A 20,706-nucleotide genomic window follows, 5' to 3' on the forward strand; every position below is an offset into this window, starting at 1 on the left:
AGCAGCTCTTAGAAGGGAGCCGGCAGGGGTTGGGTGAGGGTCTTCCCTCTGCCTTCAGGACAGACCGGAGATGGGGCGGGACTCGCTCGAGAGGGGTTAGGGCCGGCCAGAGTCGATTCCCCTGCAGGGTGGGACTTCCTCGGTGAGGCCCGGAGCGTACCGGACTGGTCCAGCTAGAAAAAGAAAGGTTTTGAGCTGACTAGGATAACCCCGCGCCTGCGGCTATCCGGAAGGGGTGGAACCAGATTGGGGGAAGGCGGGGAAGAGCGCTTGACTGAGGGAAGATGCTGGGGCGCTCTGAGGGAGGAGCCAGGAGCCATTTGCCTTCTCATTGGTTGGGACCTGGCCCTCCCTCTTGGCCGCGCCCCCTGGTTTCCTGACGCCGCTCCAACCTTAACCTTAAGCCCCGCCCGTTCCTCCGAAATTGGGTCGCAGTCCCACCCTCTCTCCTAGTACTTCCTGTTCTCGGCTAACCCTGGCGCTGGGCCGGGGGCTGGAGAGTGACCGTGGTCTGAGTGACCTGGGGCGGCTGCGTGGGCCGGGGTGGGCCTCAAAGCCGGGCACCAGACGGGAGGGGCGGCGCTCGGGCCGCGCGCTGCCCGCGCCGGGTCCTGGCGGGCGGCGAGGCTGGGGCTGACTCCTGCCTCAGGATGCCGGGGGAGGAAGAGGAGCGGGCCTTCCTGGTGGCCCGCGAGGAGCTGGCGAGCGCCCTGAGGAGGGATTCCGGGCAGGCGTTTTCCCTGGAGCAGCTCCGGCCGCTACTAGCCAGCTCTCTGCCGCTAGCCGCCCGCTACCTGCAGCTGGACGCCGCACGCCTTGTCCGCTGCAACGCTCATGGGGAGGTGAGGCCCGGCCCCGCTTGGAAGGGGGACACCAGGGCCTGAGGCCCAGGCCACGCTCACACCTCTCTGCTCTCCTTGCTCCCAGCCCCGAAACTACCTCAACACCCTGTCCACGGCTCTGAACATCCTGGAGAAATATGGCCGCAACCTTCTCAGCCCTCAGCGGCCTCGGTACTGGCGCGGCGTCAAGTTTAATAACCCTGTCTTTCGCAGCACGGTGGATGCTGTGCAGGTGAATCCCCTGGCCTTATGGGAGAGGGGGCTGGGGTTTGGCTAGAAAAGGCCTGAGGTTGTGCTGAATGGGAAGGGGTCCAGCCCTACTAGGCAGGAAACCTCCTGGGTGGTGACTCGTTTGAATGTGTGGCAGGGGGGCCGAGATGTGCTGCGATTATATGGCTACACAGAGGAGCAACCAGATGGGTTGAGCTTCCCCGAAGGGCAGGAGGAGCCAGATGAGCACCAGGTTGCTACAGTCACACTGGAAGTACTGCTGCTTCGGACAGAGCTCAGCCTGCTATTGCAGGTGAGGTGCTCCTCTAGTCTTGATGGACTTATGCACCAGGGCTGGGGAGCCCAGCCTAACTCAAGTAAGTTTGAGGACCCCCGTGCTGCTGAACTATGGGCATAGTTCAGCATTCTGGGAGCTCCGGGTACTGATTTTCTTTCTGTGAATGTTAAGGGACCAGGGCTTAGAGGGAGGGCTTTGTTCTAGGGGTCTAGGTGGAAACCGTTTTTATCTGTATTATTGCAGAATACTCATCCAAGACAGCAGGCACTGGAGCAGCTGTTGGAAGACAAGGTTGAAGATGATGTAAGGAAGGCAGGAAAGGGGCTGGTGTACAAAGGAAACAGGAATTGTGAGACTCTGTGTCCCTAAACCCTTGTTCATTCCCTGCTCTTTCTTTTTCAGATGCTGCAGCTTTCAGAATTTGACCCCCTATTGAGAGAGATTGCTCCTGGCCCCCTCACCACACCCTCTGTCCCAGGTATTATTGGTCCTAAATTGGGGACCAAGTAGGAAGCTATATTGATGGAAATTTGGGATGCTCCTCTGTCTTCTTGGTTATCTTCCTTTGTGTTTGTTTGTTTTGAGACGGAGTTTTGCTCTTGTTGCCCAGGCTGGAGTGCAATGGTGCGATCTCCGCTCACCGCAACCTCCACCTCCCGGGTTCAAGCGATTCTCCTGCCTCAGCCTCCCGAGTAGCTGGGATTACAGGCATGCGCCACCGTGCTCGGCTAATTTTGTATTTTTGGTAGAGATGGGGTTTCTCCATGTTGGTCAGGCTGGTCTGGAACTCCCGACCTCAAGTGATCCACCCGCCTCAGCCTCCCAAAGTGCTAAGATTACCTGCGTGAGCCACCACGCCCGGCCTCTTTGTTTTTTAAAAGAGATTAAAATTGTTTCCTTGGGTCCAGATGTTTAAAAAGTAGTCTTGTGATTTGCCCCCATCCACAGCAGATTCAGATGTAACCTGGTCTTTTTTGGAAAGATGTTCCATCTCTCCTGCTCTCCAGGCTCCACTCCTGGTCCCTGCTTCCTCTGTGGTTCTGCCCCAGGCACACTGCACTGCCCATCCTGTAAACAGGCCCTATGTCCAGCTTGTGACCACCTGTTCCATGGACACCCATCCCGTGCTCATCACCTCCGCCAGACCCTGCCTGGGGTCCTGCAGGGTACCCACCTGAGCCCCAGGTGAGAGGGCTTCTCTTCTGGGTGGGAGTGAAATTTAGAGAACTTAAGATCACTTGATTATGGACTACCTGCCAGTTTCTGTGCTAAAGACTGTTTAATAGAGGACAAGTAGCCAGTCAGAACCCTGAAGGAGATAATAGACATACACATCAAGCAGGTAGCAATTGCAGTAACCCAGGTTGTTATGGTAATAGGTGGTTTGCAACCTAGTCTGAAGGGTCAGCTGAATCAGGTGGCAATATTTTAAACACCTAGTGTAGGTCAGGCCGTGTGTTAGCAGTATCTACTAGGAAGAAGTGAGCTTTAAGCTGTCATTTAAATGTTGCATAGGCTATGGGTATAGGAGTATTCGAGACGGACAATGCGTGCAAAGGCCAGTGACATGTGTTGTTACCCAGGAAATGGGGAATGCTTAGAGGTGAGGGATCCAGGCACCGGGTGCCACTTCAGCAGGCCATGTCTGCTTTTCCATTACAGTTTACCTGCCTCAGCCCAACCACGGCCCCAGTCGACCTCCCTGCTGGCCCTGGGAGACAGCTCTCTTTCTTCCCCTAATCCTGCAAGTGCTCGTTTGCCCTGGCACTGTGCTGCCTGTGCCATGCTAAATGAGCCTTGGGCAGTGCTCTGTGTGGCCTGTGATCGGCCCCGAGGCTGTAAGGGGTTGGGGTTGGGAACTGAGGGTCCCCAAGGAACTGGAGGCCTAGAACCTGATCTTGCACGGGGTCGGTGGGCCTGCCAGAGCTGTACCTTTGAGAATGAGGCAGCTGCTGTGCTATGTTCCATATGTGAGCGACCTCGGCTGGCCCAGCCTCCCAGCTTGGTGGTGGATTCCCGAGATGCTGGCATTTGCCTGCAACCCCTTCAGGTAACTGGCCTTCCCAGCTCTTTATTGTGTGTTACCTCAGGCATTCTCTTCCCTATCCCCTGTTTTCCTTCAGTTCCTCCCAACTCCCTGTATTTCTGTTGTGAACTTCAGCCAGCCAGTCAAAGGGATAATTCTTTCTGCCTTCCCAGCAGGGGGATGCTTTGCTGGCCTCTGCCCAGAGTCAAGTCTGGTACTGTATTCACTGTACCTTCTGCAACTCGAGCCCTGGCTGGGTGTGTGTTATGTGCAACCGGACTAGTAGCCCCATTCCAGTACAACATGCCCCCCGGCCCTATGCCAGCTCTTTGGAAAAGGGACCCCCCAAGCCTGGGCCCCCACAACGCCTTAGTGCCCCCCTGCCCAGTTCCTGTGGAGATCCTGAGAAGCAGCGCCAAGACAAGATGCGGGAGGAAGGCCTCCAGCTAGTGAGCATGATCCGGGTAAGGACTGGGCCTGAGATGAGGTAGGGCTGAGCTGGTCTGGGAAAGGAGATGCTGCGGGTGGTTAATAGTTTCTATGAATCTTGTTATTGTTAGCAGCAGCTGCCTGTTACTGAGGCAGTTACCATGCTATACACTGATGACATGATCCATATGTCTGAGCTGAGCCACTGTCACCATCTTAGTTCAGGCTGAGGGTGGGTGAAGGGTGCCCCTCCTGATGGGCGGGACTGTGCCTTAGGAAGGGGAAGCCGCAGGTGCCTGTCCAGAGGAGATCTTCTCGGCTCTGCAGTACTCGGGCACTGAGGTGCCTCTGCAGTGGTTGCGCTCAGAACTGCCCTACGTGCTGGAGATGGTGGCTGAGCTGGCTGGACAGCAGGACCCTGGGCTGGGTGCCTTTTCCTGTCAGGAGGCCCGGAGAGCCTGGCTGGATCGTCATGGCAACCTTGATGAAGCTGTGGAGGAGTGTGTGAGGACCAGGCGAAGGAAGGTATCAGCTGTGCTGGATATGGGATAGGGTCGAGAGTCTGCATCTCTCACACTCTCCCTTGCTTGCTTTCCCACTTCATTCCCCCTCGCCACTCCCATCTTGCAGGTGCAGGAGCTCCAGTCTCTAGGCTTTGGGCCTGAGGAGGGGTCTCTCCAGGCATTGTTCCAGCACGGAGGTGATGTGTCACGGGCCCTGACTGAGCTACAGCGCCAACGCCTAGAGCCCTTCCGCCAGCGCCTCTGGGACAGTGGCCCTGAGCCCACCCCTTCCTGGGATGGGCCGGACAAGCAGGTGCTGGGAGGAGGCAAGAAGCCCAAGGGTCCACCTAGAGGAGCAAGAGGGAGCTGAGGGGAAGGGTCCCTGGAGTCTGACAGCACTTCCCCCCTCCACCTGAATCATATTGCAGAGCCTGGTCAGGCGGCTTTTGGCAGTCTACGCACTCCCCAGCTGGGGCCGGGCAGAGCTGGCACTGTCACTGCTGCAGGAGACACCCAGGAACTATGAGTTGGGGGATGTGGTAGAAGCTGTGAGGCACAGCCAGGACCGGGCCTTCCTGCGCCGCTTGCTTGCCCAGGAGTGTGCCGTGTGTGGCTGGGCCCTGCCCCACAACCGGGTAAGTCCCTCCCCACGATACCTGGTCCAAGAATTACTCTATTCTTTTGGACCCCCATCCTACCCCAGTCTCCATCTCTGATCCTGTCTTCTGCTCTTCAGTTGCCCATATACCCCTGAAGGCTCCTGGGAGGGGGAGGTCAGGAACAGGCTTATCTCCTCCCTTTTAAAACAATGTTCTATTACGGAAATTTTCAAACATGCAATAGTAGAAAAATTGTACTACACTGTATAACAAATTCCCATACCCCCCTGCAACCCCTCCACTTCCAGTGTATTTGTCATTAAGCTTCAGCAATTGTCAACAAACATGATCAGTCTTTATTTCACATATATACACAGATGGCTATTATGATATCAAATATCAGGCATAATATAGTTTATAAATGTTTCCGTATAGATCTCTAAAATGTAAAACTTTATTTATTTACTTATTTATTTTTTTTAGATGGAATTTCACCCTTGCCCCCAGGCTGGAGTGCAATGGCGTGATCTCGGCTCACTGTAACCTCTGCCTTCTCCAAGCAATTCTCCTGCCTCAGCCTCCTGAGTAGCTGGGATTACAGGCACCCGCCACCACACTCGGCTAATTTTTGTATTTTTAGTAGAGACAGGGTTTCGCCATATTAGCCAGGCTGGTCTCGAACTCTTGACCTCTACAATTATTTTAAATACAGAGTAAAACCAAAATAAAACACATACAGAGCCAGTCTAACTACTCTGACCTAGAGTACGTGGAATCTCAGGAACTAAGAAGGGCTTATTCCTATAAACTGGACATTTGCTGATATTAAAGAATTACCAGGCTGGGCGCGGTGGCTCATGCCTCTAATGCCAGCACTTTGGGAGGCCAAGGCAGGCCGATCATGAGGTCAGGAGATCGAGACCATCCTGGCTGACACGGTGAAACCCTGTCTGTACTAAAAATGTAAAAAATTAGCTGGGTGTGGTGGCAGGCACCTGTAGTCCCAGCTACTCAGGAGGCTGAGGCAGGAGAATGGCGTTGAACCCAGGAGGCGGAGCTTGCAGTGAGCGGAGATTGCGCCACTACACTCCAGCCTAGGCAACAGCGCAAGACTCCGTCTTAAAAAAAAAAAAGAATTACTGTTCATTTTTGTGTGTGTGTGTGACAGTGCTACTGTGGCTATGTTTTCAAAAAGAATTTTGCTGGGCATGATGCCTCATGCCTGTAATCCTAGAGCTTTGGGAGGCTGAGGTGGGAGAATACCTTGAAGCCAGGAGTTAGAGACCAGCATGGGCAACATAACAAGACTCCCATCTCTAAAAAAATAAATAAAGGTCCGGGCATGGTGGCTCACGCCTGTCATCCCTGCACTTTGGGAGGCCAACGTGGGTGGATCACGAGGTCAAGAGATTGAGACCATCCTGGTCAACGTGGTGAAACCCCGTCTCTACTAAAAATACAAAAATTAGCCAGGCGTGGTGGCATGCGCCTGTAATCCCAGCTACTCGAGAGGCTAAGGCAGGAGAATCGCTTGAACCTGGGAGGTGGAGGTTGCAGTGAGCCAAGATTGTGCCACTGCACTCCAGCCTGGGCGACAGAATGAGATTCCGTCTCAAAAAAAAAAAAATTAAATTAAAAAAAAATAAAATACATAAATAAAGTTGGCCAGGCGCAGTGGCTCATACCTGTAATCCTAGCACTTTGGGAGGCTGAGGTGGGTGGATCACCTGAGGTCAGGAGTTCGAGACCAGCCTGACCAACATGGTGAAACCCTGTCTCTACAAAAAATACAAAAATTAGCCGGGTGTGGTAGTGGGTGCCTGTAATCCCAGCTACTGGGGAGGCTGAGGCAGGAAAATCTCTTGAACCTGGGAGACAGAGGTTGCAGTGAGCCAGGATTGCGCCACGGCACTCCAGTCTGAGCGACAGAGTGAGACTCTGTCTCAAAATAAATTAAATAAATAAATAATTGTAGAATCTACAGGAAGTTTCAAAAATAGTGCATAGAGTCCTGTGTACTTTTCACTAACCTTCACTCAGCGATGACATTTTTTTGAGACGGAGTCTCGCTCTGTTGCCATGGCTGGAGCGCAGTCACGCAATCATGGCTCACTGCAACCTCTGCCTCCCTGTTCAAGCGATTCTCCTGTCCCAGCCTCCCGAGTAGCTGTGATTACAGGCATCTGCAATCATGCCTGGCTAATTTTTTTTTTCTTTTTGAGACAGTTTTGCTCTCGTTGCCCAGCCTGGAGTGCAATGGTGCGATCTCGGCTCACTGCAGCCTCCGCCTCCTGGGTTCAAGTGATTCTCCTGCCTCAGCCTCCCGAGTAGCTGGGATTACAGGCATGCGCCACCACACTTGGCTAATTTTGTATTTTCAGTAGAGACGGGTCAGGCTGGTCTGGAACTCCAGACCTCAGGTGATCCGCCTGCCTCAGCCTCCCAAAGTGCTGGGATTACAGGCATGAGCCATGGTGCCTGGCCTAATTTTTGTATTTTTAGTAGAGACAAGGTTTCACAATGTTGGCCAGGCTGGTTTCGAACTCCTAGCCTCCAGTGATGCGCCCGCCTTGGCTTCCCAAAGTACTGGGATTACAGGTGTGAGCCAGCGTGCCCGGCCCCCAGTGGTGACTTCTTATATAATTATAGTACAATATCAAGACCAAGAAATAAGACATTGCTCCAATGTTAGCTATACTACAGGTCTTGTTCATTTTTCTCATGGATATGCTGCTGTGTGTATGTGTGGTTCTATGCAGTTCTGTCCCACGTATAGATGCATATAACCACCACCATAATCAAGATACAGATTGTTTCATCACCACAAAGGAACTCTCTCATGTACCTCTTTAGTTATACCCTTCTGTCCCCACTTCTAGTCACCTGGCAACCATGAATCTGTTCTCCACCTCTATAGTTTTGTCATTTCAAGCATGTTATTTGTATATTTAATGGAATATGAATGTTTTTATAGGCACTTTTGCCTTTACCTTAGGTGTCACCATTGTCTATTTTCCTCCACCCGACTGTCTTCAGATGTTTAGGTTGCCTGCCTGGCCCCTGCTGGCACTTGAGGTTGTTAACCCTGCCCAGTTGTTAATTAGACCCTGATTTCTTAGTGGACACCTGGCCACTGCCTCTTCCCTAGCCTGGCAGCTGTGGCTTCTGACCCCCTGCCCTCCAACCCCTCACCCTCCAGATGCAGGCCCTGACTTCTTGTGAGTGCACCATCTGTCCTGACTGCTTCCGCCAGCACTTCACCATCGCCTTGAAGGAGAAGCACATCACAGACATGGTGTGCCCTGCCTGTGGCCGCCCTGACCTCACCGATGACACACAGTTGCTCAGCTACTTCTCTACCCTTGACATCCAGGTACTGCAGCCCCTCTAGGACTCAGGTACCCTGAGCTTTGAACAGGAACCCTCCCACCCACCACCTCTGCATCCTGTCCCCAGCTTCGAGAGAGCCTAGAACCAGATGCCTATGCGTTGTTCCATAAGAAGCTGACCGAGGGTGTGCTGATGCGGGACCCCAAGTTCTTGTGGTGTGCCCAGGTAAGTGGCCTGCCCAGGGGAGCTACTATGGAGGGGCAGGAGATGGTTCCAGGTCAGGCCTTTGATAACTTTATGCTCTTGCACTTCCAGTGCTCCTTTGGCTTCATATATGAGCGTGAGCAGCTGGAGGCAACTTGTCCCCAGTGTCACCAGACCTTCTGTGTGCGCTGCAAGCGCCAGGTGAGGCACATTGATCCTTTCAGAAATACTTGCTGAGCTACTGCCAGGTACTGTGTTAGACTCAGGGGAGTTTGTGTACTGGAGAGCAAAACAGACATGAGCTCTGAGGTCAAAAGAGCTTACAGACTAGTCAGAAAGACTAGGCACAAGGAGAAAGGGAAGCAGAGGGAGGGAGGAAATCGGGAGGGAAAGGAAAGGGGAGGAGGAAGGAAGGAAAGAAAGTAAGCCAGAGGAACTAATTATACATAGGCGTAAATTCTATGAAGAAGACAAACAGGAACCTGACACCAGGGTAACAGAGTGGACCTACTTAGGGTAGAGAGGTCAGACAAGTCTTCTCTAAAATGGTTTAAGCTCAGGCCTAAACATTAAAAAGAAGCCAGCCATGCAAAGAGCATTTGGGAGAGAAAGAACAACACATGGAAAGGCCAGAGTCAGAAAAAAGTGTTGTATGGCTGGAGTCTGGAAAGCAAGGCGGGAATGGCAGGTGGTCAGAGAGAAGCCAGCTGCCAGGTCTGTAGAGCCCTGGAGGCCACGTGAAGCAGGCGTCCGTCTGCCTTCATTCTCAGATAAAGCAAGGGTGATACTATCTCATTTATCTTTCGTTTATTTATTTATTTATTTATTTATTTATTTATTTATTTATTTATTTTTAGAGACAAGAACTCACTCTCACCCAGGCTGGGGTCCACTGGTGCAGTCACAGCTCACTGCAGCCTCCAACTCCTGGTCTCAAGTGATCCCTCGCCTCAGCCTTCCAAAGTACTGGGATTACAGGCATGAGCCACTATGCCCAGCCACATTTATCTTTTAAGAAGTGTAATATTTGGCTAGGCATGGTGGCTTCCGCCTGTAATCCCAGCACTTTGGGAGGCCATGGTGGGTGGATCACTTGAGGTTGGGAGTTCAAGAGCAGCCTCCCAATATGGTGAAACCCCGTCTCTACTAAAAATACAAAAATTAGCCGGGTGTGGTGGCATGTGCCTGTAATCCCAACTACTCTGGAGGCTGAGGCAGGAGAATCGCTTGAACCCAGGAGGTGGAGGCTGCAGTGAGCCAAGATAACGCCATTGCACTCCAGCCTGGGTGACAGAGCGAGACTCCGTCTCAAAAAAAAAAAAAAGAAGTGTAATATTTGATACGAAAAAAATTTCATCTGCATCATGTCTGAAATAAAGTGAACACCTGAGACTACCACAGAACCAAAACACCACCAATACTGTGGAAGCTACCTGACTTACAGTTTTGAAGGACTTTTGACAGCCATGGGGAGAATTGACCCTAGGGGAGCAGGAATGATAAACAGAGAGACTAGTAACCGAGGCAAGCAATTGAGGCAAGGTCCGATGGTGGCCTGGAGTAAAGTGGTAGCAGTAGGGATGAAGGAAAAGGGGATATGGTTGAGATGGTCTGTGGGGTGGAAACAAGGCAAAAGGAATGTGAGGTGGTAGGAGAAAATGAAAGGACCAAGGATGGCCTCTCATTTTGAGATCTGAGCAAATGGTAGGTGGCAGTGACATAAACCAAGCTGGGGAACCACTGGATGTGAGTGGAGGGGCCAGCAAGAAAGGCCAGGGCATGGGATAGAGCTCCCACGTGAAGCCTACTTTCCCTCTGGCAGTGGGAGGAGCAGCACCGAGGTCGGAGCTGTGAGGACTTCCAGAACTGGAAACGCATGAACGACCCAGAATACCAGGCCCAGGGCCTAGCAATGTATCTTCAGGAAAACGGCATTGGTAAGGCCTCCCTATTTGGCCTGTTTGCTCAGAAGCCTGTCATTGCCAGCAGCTCTCTTCCTGAGGGCCTTGAGTTGCAGCGGCAGCTCCAGCCCTGACCTCTTGTCCTTTGCAGACTGCCCCAAATGCAAGTTCTCGTATGCCCTGGCCCGAGGAGGCTGCATGCACTTTCACTGTACCCAGTGCCGCCACCAGTTCTGCAGTGGCTGCTACAATGCCTTTTACGCCAAGAATGTGAGCCCAGAGAGTTGGGGAAGGGATGGAAGGGTGGGGGGTGCCATTGGCTTTGAGAGTCAGAGGCTATTGAGGAGTGGCCCCGGGGAAGAGAAGAGGTCAACGGGATGTAAAGCACAACTCTCTATCCCCTTACCCTTTGCTTGCTCCTCCAATGTCTCCATCTCCCCTCACCCTTACACCCCTCACGCAGGGGTTCCTGAGAGGCCAGGACCCCAACAGTCTCCAACTTCCTCTCTCCCATCTGGGTTTCTGCCAGAAATGTCCAGAGCCTAACTGCAGGGTGAAAAAGTCCCTGCACGGCCACCACCCTCGAGACTGCCTCTTCTACCTGCGGGACTGGACTGCTCTCCGGCTTCAGAAGCTGCTACAGGTCAGAGGTGGCCAGGAGAGAAGAAGACAGGGCCCAGGGTGGGCAAGAATGGAAAAGTCTCCGTGCTAGGAAATGCAACAGGGACTTGGCATCAAGGGGAATGTAACACCCATCTGTCTCTCCTCCTCCTCCTCAGGACAATAACGTCATGTTTAATACAGAGCCTCCAGCTGGGGCCCGGGCAGTCCCTGGAGGTGAGTGTTAGGACAAGCCTTTGAGAAGAGGAGATGGTGTGCTGGGCTCCCACCGTGTGATGGGTAAAGGGGAGGCTTGGGTCTGGGGTCACTTGTTGCATGCCCTTTGGCAAGTTAATTGAGACCCAAGGCCTTGTTTCTTCCGCTGTAAAATGGAGGTAGTATCCACCTTGCAGCTAAGCCATTTTACATAAGACATCTTTAAAGAACCTGGTACCCAAGAAGGCATTAATACTAATTTTCTTCTCCCATTCCCAAATGATCATAATTAATTAATTAATTCAATGAGTGTTTAATGAGAAGTGCTAGTTGCAGGGCACTGTTTTAGGTTCCATGAGGGCAACAGAAAGGTGTTACATATGGTTCTAACCTCTGTCACTTCTTACAGTGTAGACAGAGGTAAGTCTACAGTCCATACCACCCTGAATGTGACTGATCTTTTCTGATCTTGGAGGCTAAGCAGGTTCGGGCCTGGTTAGTACTTGGATGAGAGATTGGCTGGGAATTCCAGGTGCTATAGGTTTTAAATGTATTTTTTAAAAAATAGAGGTGGCCGGCCAGGCGCATTGGCTCATGCCTGTAATCCCAGCACTTTGGGAAGCCGAGGCGGGTGAATCACGAAGTCAGATCGAGACCATCCTGGCTAACACAGTGAAACCCCATCTCTACTAAAAATACAAAAAATTAGCCGGGCGTGGTGGCGGGCGCCTGTAGTCCCAGCTACTCGGGAGGCTGAGGCAGGAGAATGGCATGAACCCGGGAGGCAGAGCTTGCAGTGAGCAGAGATCGCGCCACCGCACTCCAGCCTGGGCAACAGAGCGAAACTCTGTCTCAAAAAAAAAAAAAAATGTGGCCGGGCGCGGTGGCTCATGCCTGTAATCTCAGCGCTTTGGGAGGCCGAGGCAGGTGAATCACCTGAGGTCAGGAGTTCGTGACCAACCTGGCCAAGAAGGTGAAACCCTGTCTCTACTAAAAATACAAAAAAATTAGCAAGGTGTGGTGGCAGGCACCTGTAATCCCACCTACTCGGGTGGCCGAGGCAGGAGAATCACTTGAACCCGGCAGGTGGAGATTGCAGTGAGCCAAGATTGCGCCATTGCACTCCAGTCCAGCCTGGGCAACAAGAGTGAAACTCCATCTCAAAAAACAAAACAAAACAAAACAAAAAAAAACCAGAGGTAGCCAATAGCCAGGAGTGGTGGTGGCTCACACCCATAATCCCAGCACTTTGGGAGGCTAAGGCAAGAGGATTACTTGAGCCCAGGAGTTTGAGACCAGCCCAAACAACATAGTGAGACCCTGTCTCTATTTAAAAAATAAAAATAAAAAAAAGAGGCAAGATCTTCCCAGAATAAGTTAACTAGTCAAGAGATAAATAACAACCAAAAAAAAAAAACTATCTCAAGAGGGTATGTGTTTATGAGCCAAAAGCCAGCTTGGATAAAAGTAGGGACAAGGTCCCTGCCTCTGTATCAGATGGTCTGCCGTTGACGGCACCTCTGAGTACCCACCAGCACCACTGGGAAAGCAGGAGTTGCTGTGCTCGGTCCCTTCCTTGGAGGCTGCCTTCCCTGCCTTGTGGATATCCCAGTTCTGGAGCTTTGTGGTCATTGGCCTCCCAACAGAGGCTCCCTTCTTCCCTCACCTTTAGGCGGCTGCCGAGTGATGGAGCAGAAGGAGGTTCCCAATGGGCTCAGGGACGAAGCTTGTGGCAAGGAAACTCCAGCTGGCTATGCCGGCCTGTGCCAGTGAGTGCCAGCAGGACATGGGCATGGTGTTGGGCAGTGGGTAGAAGTGGTGAGGGCATGCCCAGGCAGTAAAATGGGTCCTTGGGAGCAGTAGGTCTTGCAGTGGGTGGGAGGGAGGAGGCTTTCTGGGCAAGGGCATGGGTAGATAGTAGCAGGCAGTGTGGGCACAGGTGGGTTGTTAATCTTGTTCATCCAGGTGTCTCAGAGTCCAGCTATGTTAGACACACTCAGTTAATATTAGCCAACAGAACAAATATTCTGCTCCCTTTTCTCCCCAGGGCACACTACAAAGAGTATCTTGTGAGCCTCATCAATGCCCACTCGCTGGACCCAGCCACCTTGTATGAGGTGGAAGAGCTGGAGACGGCCACTGAGCGCTACCTGCACGTACGCCCCCAGCCTTTGGCTGGAGAGGATCCCCCTGCTTACCAGGCCCGCTTGTTACAGGTATAGCCTCCACCCAGCCTCACCTCTTAACCCACCCTACAGAAGTCACCTGGTGCTGACTGTGTCTGAGCTCCAGGCTTCCAATATCATTACCTTCTCTCTCCTTCTGCAGAAGCTGACAGAAGAGGTACCCTTGGGACAGAGTATCCCCCGCAGGCGGAAGTAGCTGAGGGCAAGGGTCCCGATGAGGGTCCCATGGCCTGCTCCCTCAGGAACAGCTCCAGCACCAATAAAGAGGCATCTTACCACCCAGGCTTCTTGGTGGTCCTTCTTCCTGGTGCCACCATCTAGGGGCACCAGGGAAAGAGCGGGGTGAACAGAGCTTTGCTGAAAAGGGCCCCCTGCAACCTAGTGCCTGATCCTCCCTGGACTCAGGACCAGGAAGGAGTTGACACCCTGGATGGTCAAGGGAGGCCCTCCCCATCCAGCAACCTGGCCTGGGCTTCCTCCCTCCCTGCCTCCTTTTTTCCTTTCATAGAATTTGACTGGTATTTGAAGTCACCCAATATGTATCATTGGGCACTGTGGGGGAATGCAGATGCACAGGTGTACACAGCAATCCAGAGGTCCCAGGCCTGACTCCAGGAAACTGGCCTCCCTGGGGAAGCCACGGTGTCACCCAGAGGTCAGATAGAAGCAAGAGTATCTGAGGGAGGAAGGGGAATGAGCCAGGCTGGAGCTGAGCCGGCAGGGCAGGGCCCCTCTGCTGCGACAGTGGCATCCTGATAGTGAGATGCTCAGATGCTGCTGCCCTCTAGTGGCCGCCAGTTCCCTGCAGCTCAGACCACGTGATTTCTGGGAAAAGGCCCTCCCTGGAGGAGAAGTGAAACTTAGGGTGGGGACTGTAGAAAGGGGCGGAGAGATCAGCCGCCCAGCCAGGAGTTAAGCTGAGGTCGTCTGAGCCCTGCGACAGCCTGGACAGCAACTCAGGTAAGATCAGCCAAGGATGGGAGTCAGCCTGGGATCTAGGGCTAGAAAGTCCAGCCAGATTGAGGGCAGGGGGTCCTAGGGGTCCCTCTGTTAGACTGAGGGATAGACAGAAGATCTCTAAGTCAGGAAGTGGGAGATTCAGCCTGAGAGTGAGACCAACAAGGACCAGCTCCCCAGACCCTTGTAGGCAAAGGTCAGGAGGACCTACTGCTGGATTGTTCAAGGAAGAAGGCTCATGGCCCCAGCCTCAGTGGACCGTTTGTTTCCTTGCCATGTGGCCCTGCCCACTTCTGCTGCAGCTCCACCCCCACCCCTACTTCCTGCCCCACCTACTTCTGGGGCCGGCAGGTGGTGGGGGTCAGAGGCTAGGTTGTGTAGGCTGTGGGGCGGTGGGTGAAGAGCCTGATGCATCTCAGCAGAACCTACCTCTGCTGATGCTCGGGAATCTAGACAGGGCCTGTCACCAGGAACGATCACCAAAGGAATTCTTTTGTAAACAATACATTTCTGAAAAGTCCTAAAATTAAGACCAGTGCCCAAGGTTTCCTTCCAGGTATCACAGCTTAGAATGCTAAAAACAATGTTTTGGGGGATTTTGTTGTTGTTGTTGTTTGTCATTGCTAGTGATGGCAGAAAGGAAACAATTCTGTCCCACAGAGTGTTGAAATGTGTTTAGAGCTAAAAGAAGATGGATGGGATCTCTGGGACCTGTTGCCAGAATCTAGTCTCAATGGCCAGGGTCTCAGGAGATATTCCCTCCCAAAGTGTCAGTTCTGATGCTTCCTGCTCCTATTATCCCCCAGGATGGCATCAGGCAGGGCACGCTGCACCCGAAAACTCCGGAACTGGGTGGTGGAGCAAGTGGAGAGTGGGCAGTTTCCCGGAGTGTGCTGGGATGATACAGCTAAGACCATGTTCCGGATTCCCTGGAAACATGCAGGCAAGCAGGACTTCCGGGAGGACCAGGATGCTGCCTTCTTCAAGGTGAAAGGGCCTGGAAACCACTGTTCCTCTGCGTGAGGGATGGTGTATACACTGGTACACTCACCCTCGAGCACTTGCGTCTGCCTGGGTTTCAGATAAGGGACAGATTGGAGAGGAAAACTAGCTGCATCATTTGCAGAGTCCAGTACAAAATGAAAATGTGGAGGCCTTGTTCAAAAATTTTAGGGATATTGGCCAGGCACGGTGGCTCACGCCTGTAATCCCAGCACTTCGGGAGGCCAAGGCGGGTGGATCACGAGGTCAAGAGATCAAGACCAGCCTGGCCAACATGGTGAAACCCTGTCTCTACTAAAAATACAAAAATTAGCTGGGCCTAGCGGTGCATGCCTGTAGTCCCAGCTACTCGGGAGACTGAGGCAGGAGAATCGCTTGAACCAGGGAGGTGGAGTTGTAGTGAGCCGAGATCGCACCACTGCACTTCAGCCTGGTGACAGAGTGAGACTCTGTCTCAAAAAAAAAAAAAAAAAAATTTCCAAGGATTTCAAGATGGCAACGCAGAGCACAGACCCTGCATAATCCCTTCTGAGCTCAGAGCTGCACGCCTGTAAAGCCAGTCCTGTTGGAGGGGCAGGTGGAGCCTGTAACACACTGCCTCTTCTTCCCTTGCTTTCTTTCCTAGGCCTGGGCAATATTTAAGGGAAAGTATAAGGAGGGGGACACAGGAGGTCCGGCTGTCTGGAAGACTCGCCTGCGCTGTGCACTCAACAAGAGTTCTGAATTTAAGGAGGTTCCTGAGAGGGGCCGCATGGATGTTGCTGAGCCCTACAAGGTGTATCAGTTGCTGCCACCAGGAACTGTCTCTGGTGAGTTTCCCCTTGTCCAACCACTGCTAGACTCAGCAGACTGGGGAGGAAGGATAGATGTGCAGGCTTCCCCCAGGCTTCTCATAGCTCTGCCCTGTCCGTGCCCTTGGGGGGCTGCAACCCAGGTTTCCCTTCCTAGACCTGCCCATCCTTCACTGCCTCAGACCTCTCCTTCACCCTCTGTCCTTGCTCAAGACCCTGACCTTTCTCTGTCCCTCAACAATTCCACAGGCCAGCCAGGGACTCAGAAATCACCATCAAAGCGACATCACAGTTCTGTGTCCTCTGAGAGGGAGGAGGAAGAGGATGCCATGCAGAACTGCACACTCAGTCCCTCTGTGCTCCAGGACTCCCTCAATAATGTAAGAGATGGAGAGGGAACTGGGTGGGCCTAAGGGCAGGACAGTAACCAGAGGGAGAGGTGGGCCAATGAAAGACACTGTGTCTTGGGAGGCCGAGGCGGGCAGATCACTTGAGGTCAGAAGTTCGAAACCAGCCTTGACCAACATGGTGAGACCCCGTCTCTACTAAAAATACAAAAATTAGCTGGGTGTTGTGGCATCTGCCTGTAATCCCAGCTACTCAGGAGGCCGAGGCAGGAGAATCGCTTGAACCGGGGGGCGGAGATTGCAGTGAGCCGAGATCGCGCCACTGCACTCCAGCCTGGGCAACAAGAGCGAAACTCTGTCTCAAAAAAAGAGAAAAAAAATAAAAAGACACTGTGTCCGCAGGAGGAGGAGGGGGCCAGTGGGGTAGCAGTCCATTCAGACATCGGGAGCAGCAGCAGCAGCAGCCCTGAGCCACAGGAAGGTACCACCTGCCCTGCCTCTTGTGTCGTCCCCCATGCCACACCCTCTGGCCCAAGACTCCCCAGTCCCGCTCTGAATGACCAGTGCCTTTGCTTCCCTTCCAGTTACAGACACAACTGAGGCCCCCTTTCAAGGGGATCAGAGGTCCCTGGAGTTTCTGCTTCCTCCAGAGCCAGGTACGTGGCATTTCTGACTTTCTCCTGTGCCCTGTGCCCCTGAGGTCTTCCACCTTTGACTATGCATGCATTATCTAGTCAGTCAGGGCTTACAGCAAACTGTACCCACATTACCATAGCCCAAGGCAGTGGTTTCTAGGTGGCGAGAACTCCATATGCCTGGCCAGACTCCAAAAAGCTTGCTTCCCAAAAATACTGCCCTATACACTCTCCTGGAAATCTACATTGAGACATTGATTTCATTGGGCCAAACAGAGGCCCAATCTCAAGGGACCTTCTAGTAAACTACAAGCCCCTGGGCATTGAGCCCTGAGGCCTCATGGTGAATCACATACTAGCTACTTGCCTCAGTGATAGGAAAACCTGAGAGGAAGCCCCCTGGCTGGTGCGGGGAGGAGGGGAGGGGAGGTGGAGCCCCTGGGGAGGGGCTGCTACCAGCCTGCATGCTCCTCCAGCACCAGGTAGTGCTGTTCTATCCCCAGACTACTCACTGCTGCTCACCTTCATCTACAACGGGCGCGTGGTGGGCGAGGCCCAGGTGCAAAGCCTGGATTGCCGCCTTGTGGCTGAGCCCTCAGGCTCTGAGAGCGGCATGGAGCAGGTGCTGTTCCCCAAGCCTGGCCCACTGGAGCCCACGCAGCGCCTGCTGAGCCAGCTTGAGAGGGGCATCCTAGTGGCCAGCAACCCCCGAGGCCTCTTCGTGCAGCGCCTTTGCCCCATCCCCATCTCCTGGAATGCACCCCAGGCTCCACCTGGGCCAGGCCCGCATCTGCTGCCCAGCAACGAGTGCGTGGAGCTCTTCAGAACCGCCTACTTCTGCAGAGGTGAGGCTGTTCTCTCTGGGCACCTGAGCTCCCACCCCCTACCTCTTAGTACCCCCTGGGCCCAACTTGTTGGGTCCTGCTACCTCCCTATCTGCCAGCAGATCCTCCATGTAGCCTATGCATGGCACTCCTGCGCTTGTGTGTTGCATATCCTGTGTGGCCATATGCCCAGCCTGGCAGCTACCTGGCAGCTCTCCTCCAGCCAAGACAATGGAAGAGGTGGTTCAGGTAGAGCCCAGCACAAGAGTGTCATATCTTGGAGAACACCATCACACTGAAGCATGCAGTCACTATGTGAAGGTGCACAGAAGAATTGGCACAGAGATTTTGAGCCTCATGGCCTTCTCCTACATACACACATTTGGGAGAGCAGGCACACATCACACACAGTGGCCCTGGCTGTACCGTCTCTACCACACTCCAGGCATGCCTTAGGGTTGCGCTTCTCTCCCATCCAATTCCAGCTCCTACTCAATTCTAAACCTGACCTTAAGAGTGGGACCAGGTGTACAGGGGGTGCAGAGTGTGGGTGTTCCCAGGGCCATGGGTGCCCTAGCACTGGGAGGATGTGAGCAAGTAGCAAAGGTCTGGGCACATCTGTGTTAGCAGCCAGGGCTGCTACCTGGGAGGACTCTAAACTCTCCCAGCAGAGAGCTTGTCGGGCTGTGCTGTGATCTGCTACTTCTAAGCACTTATATGAGGCAGGGGCACCCTTTCCTATTTGCACATGGGTGAGTAGCACTTAGTTCCAAGTACTTCTGACCTTGCAGCTCCTGCTCTGGCAAGACCCCCTCCTACCTCTCTCCATCATGGGTTCCTCACTATTGCCTCCCTGCCTGTGGCCCTCTCTCTTCTTTTTGTTCTTCGAACCCTTGACCCTTTCTCTTTCAGACTTGGCCAGGTACTTTCAGGGCCTGGGCCCCCCACCGAAGTTCCAGGTAACACTGAATTTCTGGGAAGAGAGCCATGGCTCCAGCCATACTCCACAGAATCTTATCACAGTGAAGGTGAGCTCGGAGCAGGGGTAGAGTACCCATCTAATGAGAGCAGGGACAGTGGTGCTCCAGGAGGCGAAGGGGGTCTCCCAGTGGGGAAGGAGCTCCTGGGGGTGGTGTCTGTCCCTGATGCATGCACTGAGACGCTCTTCTCCATCTCTTCCAATACAGATGGAGCAGGCCTTTGCCCGATACTTGCTGGAGCAGACTCCAGAGCAGCAGGCAGCCATTCTGTCCCTGGTGTAGAGCCTGGGGGACCCATCTTCCACCTCACCTCTTTGTTCTTCCTGTCTCCTTTGAAGTAGACTCATTCTTCACACGATTGACCTGTCCTCTTTGTGATAATTCTCAATAGTTGTCCGTGATAATCGTGTCCTGAAAATCCTCGCACACACTGGCTGGTGGAGAACTCAAGGCTAATTTTTTATCCTTTTTTTTTTTTTAATTTTGAGATATACGCCCTCTTTCATCTGTAAGGGACTAGGAAATTCCAAATGGTGTGAACCCAGGGGGCCTTTCCCTCTTCCCTGACCTCCCAACTCTAAAGCCAAGCACTTTATATTTTCCTCTTAGATATTCACTAAGGACTTAAAATAAAATTTTATTGAAAGAGGAATCAGTATCTGATTTTCTGGGAGAAGAAGGTAGCAGTGGTCACAGATAGAGATGTAAACTTAAGAGTGGGGCACTGGGGTTCTCTTCCTGCTGACATCTCCAGCCTCTTTCCTCTCCTCTGCCCACAGGTTCTGGCTAAGATGCTGCCTGGGCCCTGTGGGTCCTGGGCCTGGCACTCTACAGAGGTACCCTCTGGGCAGATAAGATTAGGGTGTGGGTTGGGCACCAAGCCTTCAGCCAGGCACTATAGCCACCAACTTCACATGGTAAAGTCTGGGCTCCACAGTTCTTGCTAGAAAGCCCCAACATCGGGCCTGAGGTTAGTTAGACTGGAGGTCTAAATGAAGAGGAGACACTTGAGGGTGACCTGAAACTATGGTCTAGAGGCCCTGGGGCCTGAGAACAGAGGAGTTAGAGAGAAGAGTTGCTGAACCTGTACCTGCTGTTACTGGCACCTCTTCCTCCAGCACAATTTCACTGTCACCCCAGCAGGGTACTCCCAAACTGGATTCCTTGCTCTATCTAAGCCCCATAAAAGACACTCTGGCCGGCTGGGCGCGGTGGCTCACACCTATAATCCCAGCACTTTGGGAGGCCAAGGTGGGTGGATCACTTGAGATCAGGAGTTCGAGACCAGCCTGGCCAACACGGTGAAACCCCGTCTCTTCTAAAAATACAAAAATTAGCCAGGCCTGGTGGTGGGCACCTGTAATCTCAGCTACTTGGGAGGCTGAGGCAGGAGAATTCCTTGAACCCGGGAGGCGGAGGTTGCAGTGAGCCAAGATCGTGCTATTGTACTCCAGCCTGGGCAACAAGAGCGAGACTCTGTCTCAAGATTAAAAAAAAAAAAAAAAAAAAAAGCACTCCGGCCTAGACTGCCATGTCATGCTGTTCATGAGACTTGAGGGCTCCAAATTGGCTGACACTCCTTTCTCTATCCCCCATGTTCATTTTACTACCAAACTGGAAGTTTTTCCTTCACCACAAGGCCACTTGTCACCTACTTTTTTGTACACTCACTTCCAGCAAACTAGTTCCAACCCAGGCCACAGCCTTCAGCTTCCTTCTTCCTGCATATGACACCAGCTTAGCTTTCCAGACTTCCTCCTGTCATTTCACTCTTCAGCCCTCAATGGTTCACACACATGATCAAATCTGGATGCCTAAGTCTTCCT

General features: G+C 52.9%; 2 protein-coding genes across 14 annotated transcripts; both read left to right on the plus strand.

Annotated features, from left to right (window-relative positions):
- Positions 1-283: 283 nt before the first annotated feature.
- On the plus strand, positions 284-13,626 carry RNF31 (ring finger protein 31). Of its 6 annotated transcripts, none has more exons than XM_001166671.7 (21): positions 284-842; positions 928-1,074; positions 1,210-1,365; positions 1,594-1,653; positions 1,753-1,828; positions 2,358-2,535; positions 3,013-3,400; positions 3,550-3,840; positions 4,082-4,330; positions 4,436-4,621; positions 4,737-4,943; positions 8,107-8,280; positions 8,364-8,462; positions 8,553-8,642; positions 10,264-10,378; positions 10,494-10,612; positions 10,872-10,985; positions 11,122-11,179; positions 12,831-12,927; positions 13,206-13,374; positions 13,487-13,626. In XM_001166671.7, exons 1-21 carry the CDS (start codon positions 651-653, stop codon positions 13,538-13,540), a joined length of 3,219 nt encoding a protein of 1,072 aa, XP_001166671.5. In that variant the 5' UTR covers positions 284-650; the 3' UTR covers positions 13,541-13,626. The 6 variants fall into 6 exon arrangements, with proteins under 6 accessions (XP_001166671.5, XP_009425843.5, XP_009425841.5 ...); XM_009427568.5 differs by having other exon boundaries at positions 396-842; positions 1,210-1,429; XM_009427566.5 differs by having other exon boundaries at positions 427-842; positions 10,806-10,985.
- A 546-nt stretch (positions 13,627-14,172) lies between these two features.
- Positions 14,173-19,532, plus strand: IRF9 (interferon regulatory factor 9). Of its 8 annotated transcripts, none has more exons than XM_063793266.1 (10): positions 14,173-14,304; positions 15,108-15,288; positions 15,929-16,112; positions 16,344-16,474; positions 16,844-16,922; positions 17,026-17,097; positions 17,553-17,921; positions 18,023-18,149; positions 18,813-18,928; positions 19,088-19,532. In XM_063793266.1, exons 2-10 carry the CDS (start codon positions 15,109-15,111, stop codon positions 19,219-19,221), a joined length of 1,392 nt encoding a protein of 463 aa, XP_063649336.1. In that variant the 5' UTR covers positions 14,173-14,304; position 15,108; the 3' UTR covers positions 19,222-19,532. The 8 variants fall into 8 exon arrangements, with proteins under 8 accessions (XP_063649336.1, XP_063649338.1, XP_009425840.4 ...); XM_063793268.1 differs by having other exon boundaries at positions 17,580-17,921; XM_063793267.1 differs by lacking the exon at positions 14,173-14,304 and adding an exon at positions 14,620-14,857.
- Positions 19,533-20,706: the final 1,174 nt, after the last annotated feature.

Source organism: Pan troglodytes, chromosome 15 (assembly GCF_028858775.2).
Source record: "Pan troglodytes isolate AG18354 chromosome 15, NHGRI_mPanTro3-v2.0_pri, whole genome shotgun sequence".
Taxonomy (NCBI): Eukaryota; Metazoa; Chordata; class Mammalia; order Primates; family Hominidae; genus Pan; species Pan troglodytes.